General features: G+C 50.7%; 1 protein-coding gene across 1 annotated transcript; it reads left to right on the forward strand.

Moving 5' to 3' along the window:
• The first annotated feature begins 278 nt into the window (after positions 1–278).
• Positions 279–9,171, forward strand: LOC116945198 (uncharacterized). The gene is made up of 2 exons (XM_032959469.2): positions 279–1,280; positions 4,919–9,171. The coding sequence occupies exons 1-2, from the start codon at positions 1,217–1,219 to the stop codon at positions 5,803–5,805; spliced, it is 951 nt and encodes a 316-aa protein (XP_032815360.2). The 5' UTR covers positions 279–1,216; the 3' UTR covers positions 5,806–9,171.
• Positions 9,172–11,475: the final 2,304 nt, after the last annotated feature.

Raw genomic sequence — 11,475 nt, forward strand, 5'->3', positions numbered from 1 at the left:
TACGCGCGTTGAACTTCTTTCGCGCCGTACGTAGGCCAACCGTGCCGTGATCGGAGGATAGTGCCACCGGTGTTTGCACCGCGTGCGGAAACTTCAGCCTGGTCACCGGGGTCGTAGCACAGTGCTCAAAGCACTTGCCCTACCGCTATTTTTCGATTCACGTGTGTTCATGTCGCTAAAGTATCGAACTTGCTTGTACATGTAGCTCGCTTTTTTTACGCTACATTTGCACTGCTTTCAGCGTATGACCGTGAAACGCACCGCGTTTGTCAGTTGTGCCATATTGATGTGCACGTTCTCTGCATCATTGATGGCCGTTTATTGTTGTTGTCTTCGTTTGTGTTGTTGTTGCTGTGCTCCCGCACTACAGATCTCCCCCTCGTAACATAACCGGGAAACTGGCTATAATCGGTATCGCAAATGTGAAAACAAATCAATATGAAATTCCATCGCATATGCACACACACATGCACCAAGACAAATATGTCCCCGTAGAACAATGCATACCGTTGGGGCAAGCGCTGTTAGCGAGCACCTATGAAGGCCGGCACGGCACACGAGGGAGCGGCTGGCCAGCACCACGTCCGGCCACCTTTGTCTCCCCGGTGGCGATGTTTACACAGCGCACAAGGTTACTCATTTAAGGCTGAGTCGACCTGGGGGGAGGCCCGGGACCGATTCAGACAATCGTCACTGGTGTTGGCCACGAGGCGGAATTGAACTCGGGTCGCCGGGTCCGTAGCGCGACGCGCTAACCGCTGCACTGCCGCTCGCCCCACACAATAACGCCAGGCCAGGCCGCGTCTCCATCGCGCGCACTCCCCAACAGTCTTCCTCCAGGGACGAGGCGCAGGAAACAGGCGCGAGTGGAACAATGGAGCAGCGCGTCGGAGGCTTCCTGATCGGCGAGGCCTGCATGGAGATGCACGAGGGGGGTCGAGAAGAGTCTCGGGAAGTCGGAAACGCGTAGCTCCTTTTCCTCCCGAGGACGCGCGGAGAGGGGAGAACGCCCCTCCGTCACCGAATTTTTTTTATAATTTTTTAAAACATTTTTTTAAAAATCCCCACCGTTTGATGACCCATTCTCTCGCCACCACTCCCACCCCATGCCTCCCTACATCGCGGGGACACTCCGCTTCATGTGTCACCCACCCGTCTAACTGTCGGGCAGCCTCATGCCCTCAAGATCCGTCCGCTTGCACCTCGCACAGCAACGATGCATTCGAACGGCAGCGACTCGACCAACTCGACTGCCGCGCCCGATCCGAGCAACATTTTCGGTAAGTTGGACTCGACTTTCGTTACGACGACGACGAAGGCTTGCCGACAAACGCCAGCCGATGGCGCGTGGCAAAATTTTAGGCGACCGTGAACCGAGCGACTGATGTCAACTTGGGGAAACAAAGATGACATTTTGACAAACGATTAATCGAGAAGCCCCCTCCCCCTCTCGCCAAGCAATAAAAAATCGTATTTAGAATTTTATTCTCCCGACAATTTCGGCTCAGGCGTCGATTGGTTTCACTCAACGGGCAGCCTCAGCCGGAAGTTCTGCGTTGCTTCAAGCATTGCGGTGGACACTCGTAAAGAGAAACTCCCCATCATCAGTGAACCAAGTAGTTTGCCTTCCTTGGAGGTTGACGTTAAAGTCGATAATAAAACAAAAAGCAGGCAAATCCCACAGCTGGTTCCCTGTAGTACGGAAATGTGATAGTTCGTAATACTGAAGCAATCGAACGTGGCAATTGCTGGAAACTTTGGAATTATTTTATTGTATGTTATTCACAGACTGAATGTGGTAACTACAAGAACCCACGGTGACATGTGTGACAAGCATTAGCCTACAAAAGAGATATGGAATCTTCATGTATGTCATGCTCAGTATTAGACTGGGTAGTGCGGCCATTTATGCACTGTGCTATGAACCCAGGGTTTGTTGCCTGTCACGGATAACATCAGTGGCGAGTGGTATCTGAACCAGTCTTATGCTTCAGCGAACTTTTTGGGTTTTAGAGAACTGCACAAAAATTTCTCCGCTAGTTTTGTGATTCGATCAATCGTTTATTACGGCTCCACCTTGGTCTCTCACAGCCACTGATGGCGATTTTAGCGTTCGTCAACTTATTTTTTTGTCTCTCTGGAGCTCGCATCGCGCGCTGTGGCATCTTCAAACTTTAGCGTCGCGTTCGCGGATTTTCCAATCTCCCTCTTTTCATAACGATACGACAGAGCTGAGCTGCGTTATTCATCTTTTCCCCCGGCGGGTTTCAGCTGATGCAATGCGGCGTGGGTTTCACAGTCCGGAACCTGTCTTATGAAAGCCATCCGTGCGAACTTTTGGGAGTTATCCAGTTTCGTTCATGGTGGGCACCAGGTACTCATTTGAGGCTGAGTCGACCTAGGGGAGGCCCAGCACCGTCACTGGCGTTGGCCGTGAGCGGGAATCGAACTCGAGTCGACAGGTTCGTAGCGCAGCGCGCTAGCTGCTACACTACCGCTCCCCACGAACACATTTGCATGTGCCCATCAGCCATGATCAATCCACTGCTGGATGAAGGCCTCCCAAAGCCATCGCCATCTCCCACAAATGCTGCGATGGCAACGATCCACCCAGCACTGCCAGCACCTCGTGTCGTTCGCTCAGTCACATGGGCACGCAAATAAGCAACTGATAAACATACATACACACAGAATACACTCTTGTACGTACACACACCTCATACAATCTGCACGCAGATATTCGATGAGCACGGTCGGCATGCGCGCGGTGCGAAAGGAGCTCAACATACATACGTTCGAGAAGGGATATAAAGCTCACATTTTGCACAAATACAACTGCTTGTGTTTACGCTTACAGAGAAGCCGACCTGAATTCGGTTTCGGCGCCGAAAGTTGGCAAATGGCCTCTTTCGGCATAGTTTATATTTCGGCCGAAAGTCAATTTTTAACTTTCGGCATAGTTTCGACTTCGGCCGAAAGTCAATTTTTAACTTTCGGCATAGTTTCGGTTTCGGCCCTTTCGGTCTGGTTTCGTTTTCGACCGAAACCAGAAATTCAGTTTCGGTCGGCCTTTACGCTTGACTAACCAGAACATTCCGAAAACCAATAGCTTGTACTTTTTTTGAGGCCTAAAATGAGACTAGGGTGCAAAAGTCCATTGGTTTTTACGGGTAAGGCAGCGTCAGCCTAAATTTCTACATCACACTGTGGGTCACGCTCAACGCTTACAAACAAAAACCCCATACCCATCCTAAGTGAGCCAAGTAACTTGCCCACCATGGTATGTGGCAAAAGCTCGTGGCAAAAAGCTCGTGGTAGAAAGTGTGAAAATCAATGTACCCGTTAAATTCAGTACGACAAACAGTTTCTCCTATTGCATATATGTACCGAACTACTGAATACGGAGTAACAACCACACACACGAGTTGGTCGTTGCATTTCGTACCAGCACCACGATGGTGGTACTGGTGGTGATGATGTGCATGACTAAGTTATAGTCAGCTTGAACGACGATGACTGATAATTTACAGTTGGTGATTTGATTATGATGGTTGTGGTGGTAGTGATGATGACCTCAGTGGGCGCATTGATTATGGCGATCAATTCCAGTATTGACGATGCTGTTGCCACACAAACAGACTAATGACATTATGGAAGATGGATGGTTATGGATGGTGAACGTAGTGATTATGCCAAATTGTAGGTGACAGAGGGTGATGGAAAGTAATGAATCACGATGATACGGCTGACGATAAGAATGATGATGACGATGATCTGAGCACTAATTATGATTATTAATGACACTTGGAACAATAATACTAAATAAACTAAACTTTTTTATGTTACCAGGTAAGGCCCACTGAGCTATGTAGCTCTTTTTCAGAAGCGACCTGGCCACAAATGATAGCTCAACGAAGCGGCTTATCACGTGGAAATGTACAGCAGCCAATTACTCTTAAACGCGTGTTTCTAAATGTGGAGGGGAAAAACCGGACGACCCGGAGAAAAATTCACACGACCACGGGGAGAGAGACACCGCAAACGTCCGAATATACAGGCGTCGTCAGGGCCGGGATGGAATCCACGACTCCCTGTACAACAGGCGAGGTAGTTAACATCTCGCCACCGTTGCACCAATAACAAGGCTGCTGCTGGCGTGGTGTAAGGGTTTATTGTACTGGACTTGCAATCGAGAGGTCGGTCGCTGGTTTAATTCCATCCCCAGTCTCTGTCCACTCCGAGGTAGAAATGGGTGCACCGCAGCTAGTCGGCATGCAGGTCCGCACGTGTGGCGGGGTAAAGTGTGGGTACTCCCGCGGTTTTCCCAAGCCGTGTGGCCTGCGTGAAAGAGTAGGCCGAATTACCCTGTCGAGGGGCTCTCCAGAACTCCACTAATAATGAAGGCCCTTCTGCCAGCAGTGGCATCAGCAAGGAATTACAGGGCTGCACCTCTGCCACGCACAATAACAATCATAAGCCACGAACATCAACCGTGTTCAGTTACATGTATGTACTTTGAACTTCTTTCGCACCGTACGTAGCCAACAGCGCTAATCGGAGGTGCGGATTCAGATCTTAGCGCCTCAATGTTTTCTGGAGAGCTGCTTAAAAGGCCGGCTTGCAATGTGGACTGTTGGGCTGCGGCACTAAACCACTCGACTTTAAGTTGCACCACCTGTCCGCCAACAAACCCCATGTCATTCTACCTCCGTACCCCACATTAATCACGATCCTACGAGTACATTTTTAATGGTTGCTCGAGCAGAAATTAAACAGCAGTCATCAACTGCGCTGCAGCCTACACGAACGCCGATTTGCCAAATCCGTGACCGGTCACTCCGTGTGTCCGCCTGTGCTCTGCCCCCCCCCTTCCATTCTCCTCCTCCCCTGCCCATCCTTGTGTTTACCACGCGCGAAGGTTTGGACTCGTTCTCCGAGCTCCTGCTGGTGTTCGCAGTCTCGGTGGCGATCGGCGCTCTACTCGGCGCCTCCGCTTGCCTCCTCGCGTCATCCTGCCGCTGTTGCCCGCGGCGGCGGCGTCGCGGGCGACACTCGACGTCGGCCGCGGCGTCGGCGCCGGGCGTCGTGGCGGGCGGAACGTTCAGGCCGCGCGGGCCCTCCTCTGCGTCCGTGGCCTTCTTGCGGCAGAGCAGCGTGAGCAGCGGCGGCGGCTACGGAAAGCACTGCGGCATGGCCCTCTCCATCCCCTTGCCGAGGCTCCACTCGACGGAGGCGCCCGGCTCATGCTCGCCCCACGCATTTGCCAGGGCGGCCGCCGCCGCCACCACCACCACGTTCCAGCCGCGGGCGCAAGCCAAGGCGGCCGCGGCGGCCGCGGCGGCCGCGGCTCCCGCGACGCCTCCGACCCCCCGCGCCCTGCCCGTGGGCGCGTCCGCTGCACCGCTTCGGGCGAGAAGCACCGGGCCCTCCGTGGCTCGGCTGTGCGGCCGGACCTTCTACGAGCCGAGCCACGAGGTCGCGCAGGTGCAGCGAAGCGAGGTCCTCAACCCGACGCCTCGCGACTTCGCCACGGTGGTGCAGGCGACGGCGGCGCGCCCGCTCGAGCTGGTCGCGAACCGTGACGCCGGATCAGAGCGGTCCGATGCGGCACGCCAGGAAGATGAAGGCAGCTCGACAGAGACGCTGCCTGCTGATTACTGCATGCGGCCACAGGAGATGGGCATCGTCACCATCACCACCGCCGAGAGAGGAGGAGGAGGACGAGGAGAGACGCTCCAGAACATCAGGAGCGAGTTGGCGACACGGGACTACGGGAACAAGCCAGAGTTCATCAGGACACTTTAGAGCAGTGTTCTTCACTCATTTTCAGGGGTGGGGGGGGGGGGGTGGGAGGTGGACAGTCTTCACCATTTGTGTCTTGTCAGGGGCCGCGCTAAAGGCCATCAGGGGCCTTGCCGTGAAGAACGCCGCTTTCGACTGTATTCATGCAAAGACCAAACTTTTTGAAGCATCGGGAGAGAATGGTCCTCGGCATAATAACGTGGATATTTTTTCGTCCCGAGTTTGTATCCAGGAAAAACCGCATTGATGAGTCTCGAGACTCCCTTTCAAGCGCATCCTGCAATTGAGATGTTTGTCCAATTCCGTTTTAAAATTAGGAATGTTTTTGTTGTTCTTGCTATTGGGAGGAAATCGAAAGCCCTCCAAGGGGTCGACGGTCAAAGGTCCACACAGATGGGTGCAAGATCCCACTTAGGAGTCTACTGCCATCTCCTGGCCATTTCTTACGTGGCCTGCTGGGTTTTTATTTTTTAAATCACGGTTGCTGAGCAAAAGGCCCAAAACTCCGAAGCGGCCAAAAATCAACAATGTTATTGGTTGTGTAATACATATGGGGGTTGATACATTTCCTGAAGTGAGCAAGGTTATAAATCACTTGGGGGTAACAGAGACGACAAAAAGGAAGCACTTTCAAAGGTGAGCATTTGAGAGGGCGAGATGTTAAATGTCTCGCCGGGTATGCAGGAGATCGTGGGTTCGATCCCGACCCTGACGCCTGCTGTCTATTTGGAGTTCGTGTGTCCTCTCTCCCCGTGGTAGCGTGGATTTTTCTCCACGTCCTCCGGTGCTTCCCCTTCACATTTAGAAACATGCGCTTATGATTATTTGGCTGCTGTACATTTCCACGCGATGAGTCACTTCACTGAGCTATCATCTGTGGCCAGGTCGCTTCCGAAAAAGCTACACTGTATAGCTCAGCGGGCTTTGCCTGGTAAAACAAAATAATAAATGCATGGGCTTCCGTTTGCGAATAATTGTAAGGTAGCACTCATCACACACAAAGTGTCTGTGTCACAAATGAACCGCAAAACCTCGCTCGTCTCGTCAAGAAAAATAAAGCATCACGCGAACACCGGTCACCCTCGCAGCAGCATTTGGCTGGCCATCGAACGCAGACGGTCACCGCATCGTGCGCTTTCAGATGCGTTTCCGCGGCCGTCTCGAATGCTCTTCCGATATTGGTAAAGCCACTGGGGCTATCCACGTTTAAATTTAAATTGGAAATGCATTTCTTTAAAACTGCTTTTTGTGTTTAGTTTGTTGTCCTCCAACGCGCACCTCCGATGGGCACGGTTGGCTACGTCCGGTGCGAAGGAAGTTCAACACACGTACGACGCGGAAAGGGAGGCGATGGTGGCCCGCAGTGTGATTGTTTGAACACAGTGTGGATGAGATGAAACAGTCTGATACTCTCTGGTTCTTTCGGTAAAGTCACGTAGGTATAAAATAAATCACGACGTTTCGGGCACAACACAAGCGTCCATCATCGGGTGGGAAAGCATGGTCTGCTGCTACGTGACTTTACCGAAAGAACCGGAGAGTATGGATTCCTGCAGTCACGAAAGCTTCAAATCAAGATTGAAACAATCTGAGTTTGTGACTTTCACAAATCTCTCTGTGGTCCACTAACCCCATGCCTCCAAAGCGCTGGATCACAGTTATAGACGTACAGACCACTAACCGCGCCCGATCTATATAGACTGCTTGCAGAGGGCCCACGTGGTGACTTGGTGCCGTGAAGCCAACTGCTGATGATCATCGACATTAACAAAGACACCGCGCTCAAAGGCATGTCTGTTGAATGTGCAGAGTGGTCGGGAAGTCCCTATACCCGTCTCTTGAAGGGAGTTTATGGACTCGTAGTTGTTAACGGGGGAGGCTGGGGGAAGGGACTTATCGCCCACGCTGTGTGCACATTGTGTGCAGACAATGTGACACTAATTAACCACCCCCACGTAAGTCGCTGACTCATCGCACCAGCTGATGGCCTTTGTTATTATTATTTGTGCTAAATGGCTTTGCGAAGCGAGCTTACGCTTAGTCACTGTGTAACACATTTTTTTTATTCCTGGGTAGTAAGTGTTATTTCCTAATTGCGTATGGCTCAAAAGTACAGAACATGGCTGTTATTCCCAACAAACTTTGCTTTTATGACCAGGACAGTGATATTTTGAAATGTACCTATTTTCAATGAGAAAACGGGCGAATGTGTATTTTCGTTCACATAAAGTCAAAGAAAAACAACATATCAATCAAAATTAACATGTATTTATACTAAAGTAATACAAAAATGACTACAAAAGATTTGGAAGTTAGTAGTTTTGTGAGATTTACGTTTAAAATGTAAATCACTTTCACGAATCAGCCCCCCAAATAATGGCCACTTTCTATACTTTTTGGGCATAAGCAATTACAAAATAACACTTACTACCCAAGAACAAAAATTGTGTTACATCGTGTTATCAATCCCACGTATGCCGCATAGACCGGTTGGATCTGCATGGTTCACGTTCAGTGGACGGTCTAATCCACGACGTCGGCTGTGCATCGGTTACAGGGTTTCCCCCATCTGTTCTCATCGAGACCCAACAGCGGTCCACCCACCTCGTGATGTGCACCCCACCTATGGCACCTTCGTAGATCCACTGCTGGATGATGGCTATGACGCGGTGGCAAGGCATATCGGCAGAGCGCTTTCGTTGCAGAGGTTCGCGGCTCGAATCTAGCGGCCGCCCTGGTTAATACTACGGGTGTAAAAAAAAAAACCAACGTAATAATACGCGCCCGTCTGTTTTACAGAAGACATTACAGATGCCCGGACGTCGTTCGCAAGAGCACGCCAATGTGTGCCGGCGATAATGAGCCGCAAATTATTAAATCTAGATTATACACAGCAGCAGCAGTAGCATCGTTCCCGACTGGCAGACTGATGCCCCCGGGGTCATACTTGCAAATGAAACTCATCCTCCTGGTCTCTTGAGATTGCATCCGGCTCAACGAATTGAACTGCTTTAAACTTTGTCCTTGCGGATTGTTTGACCGTGACGATCAATGCGGGTTTGCTGAAGTCGTGAGGTATAGACGCGGGAACGGAGGACGTACAAAACAACAATTGATGTTGCTGCACTGCCATTGTGCTGCCCGCCACGGGTCGCCTGCAGTGGTTACGAGTTAGCGGTGACCAGATGCCTCGCAGAAGGCTGAGCGCTGGGCCGGCACCGCCAAAACACATGGGTTCGAATCCGGATAGCCGCCTATCATTTAACCGGATTTTTCTCAGCCTCGGTCGCCATTCACTGTTTCAATTAATACAAAAAAAGATTACGCCGCCTTTACTTTGTCGACTAATTAAAATATAACATCACGCCACATTTACTGTCAATTAATGTTGCTACGTTCCGGCTCTGCTGTGATCACAAATATCGGTTTGACCGTCACGTCATAGGCGTTTAATTATCTCTGCAGCGGCGAAAAGTGCCTCCCCCTAGAGTGTGGATAACAGTTCGGTAGCATATTCCTAGCTCTTTCCGTAAAGTCACGTTGAAGGGAAACAATAAAATAATAAAATATATTAATATATCAATAAAATATATTATTTTATTGTTTCCCTTCAACGTGACTTTACCGAAAGAGCTAAGGATATGAATTACTGCAGTCACGAAAGCTTTAAATCAAAGTTCGGTAGCAGTTGTGTGATATCTATTTCCGCGGACCGTTCTGTCTACATCAGGCGGAGGTGCGTTGCGAGGGCACCGAATGGGTCCTTCGTCTGAATGTGTCACCGTGGCAATCACACAATCGGGGACAAGAGTTGTGGTAAAGACTCAAGATAATCGATTATTGCACAAGAATCAAAAACCGCAATCGTTCACAATTCGCCGAAGCACAGATCAGCGGATGCGTGGTCGCGTGTCGGACGGCCGGCACGCGTTTGAAACCTCTTCAGAAATCAGAATCTGTATTAATATTGGAGGAATCCGATGAGCTATGAAGCTCTTTATCATAGGTGTTCAGTCGGGGCGGGTCAGAACCTTACAGCAACAAACAGTACAAACATATGATAGGAGTCCCAGGTATAGAGAAGGTAAACATATCACTTAAACAAATAAAACTTAACTATTTTATATCTTACTAGATAAAGCCCACTGAACTAACTATTAATGTATTTTTCAGAAGCTACCTAGCCACTAATGATAGCTCAACAAAGTGGCTCATCACGTGGAAATGTATCGCGGCAAAATAATAATCATCAGCCACTCCACTGCTGGATGAAGGTCTCACCCACAGCCGTCGCCATCTCTCACGTCATCTGCCACGTCATAATAATATTCCGCATGTGCACGTGCGCACGAAGCTGTTATTTTCAACGTTGCACAAAACCCGAAGTCACCTCTTTCCAAAGGTGCGCTCCGAGTGACGTGACCGCGGTGACTGCAGGTAACTGGGAAGCCAATTTGAATTAACTGACTCTCCTTCCCCCCCCCCCGCCCTGGGCACACATTCGAGATGCGTACGTACGAGATAAGTGATATTTGCCTTCATGGTCGGTGCCTCGCATTAAGTAAATGTCAAAGTTGACGCCGTCACACACACACGCGCACACGCGCGCACACGCGCGCACACAGCCCTATCAGCAACGCGTAAGCGCCCTTGGCCACTAAAGCAAGCTGCCAACGACGTCCCCAACAGTGGTAATTAACTGTGGGTACTCCACTAATCAATCATGCACATCATCATCTGCAACAGCGGTAGCATGATAAGCCGTGGTCAATCCACTGCTGAATGTACCCCCCCCTTCCCCCACTATCCCTTGCCCTACATAGACAAAGTTCCCCCGTATAGCCTTTCCCAGACTGTTGGGGCAAGTGCTGTTGGCGAGCACCTTTGAAAGCACGGCACACGAGGGGCGAGGGGGGTGGGGGCAACACACTACGCCCGGCCGCCTTTGTCTCCCCAGTGCTGATGCCTGCACTATTTTTGGACCTATTTTAAGGCTGAGTATACCTTGGGGAGACTCGTAAACGGTTAAATTATTCGCTGCTGTTATTAGTCGTGAGCGGAGAGTGAATTCGGGTGGCCGGGTTCGGAGCGCGATGCGCTAACCACTACGCGACCGCTCCCCCACAATCAATCCACAAGCACTTCCGCGCCACCTGATTTAATCGTTCTGTCTCCCCAGCGGATGTCCTCCCGGGTGCGTTCCATTCCTTGGCTGCCATTCCGTCACTATCCTTGCCCATCGGCCATCATGTGTGTGTTGTTGAAAACTTCTATCGCATCGTACATAGCCAACCGCGAAGCGCGCGTCCTTACCGCTGCCTTATAGAATGACGTCTAGCCACGCAGCGTGTCTCGAGACTCGGAGTGAATGTGCACCAAATTGGGCATGTTCAGGACACATCGTAAGAGACTGATGGCAGAACGGCAGCAAAAGGAGGGAACGTGCCGGAGAGCACGACCACAGCGGAGCAAGTGCATTGCCTCCAAACCCACTGAAGCCAGTGCACATTTACATCTAGATTAAAAACTAAATTCTTGACAACTGCTTTCTTGCGTTTAGTTTATTGTCCTTCCCCCCCCCCACCTCGCACCTCCGACTAGAGCGGTCGGCTATGTACGGTGCGAAAGAAGTTCAGCATACATGCATGGAATTCTAGCGACGTGTTCTGTCCG

The sequence above is a fragment of the Petromyzon marinus genome, chromosome 23, assembly GCF_048934315.1.
Source record: "Petromyzon marinus isolate PM22_M1 ecotype Great Lakes invasive population chromosome 23, UKy_Petmar_22M1.pri1.0, whole genome shotgun sequence".
Lineage (NCBI taxonomy): Eukaryota > Metazoa > Chordata > Hyperoartia > Petromyzontiformes > Petromyzontidae > Petromyzon > Petromyzon marinus.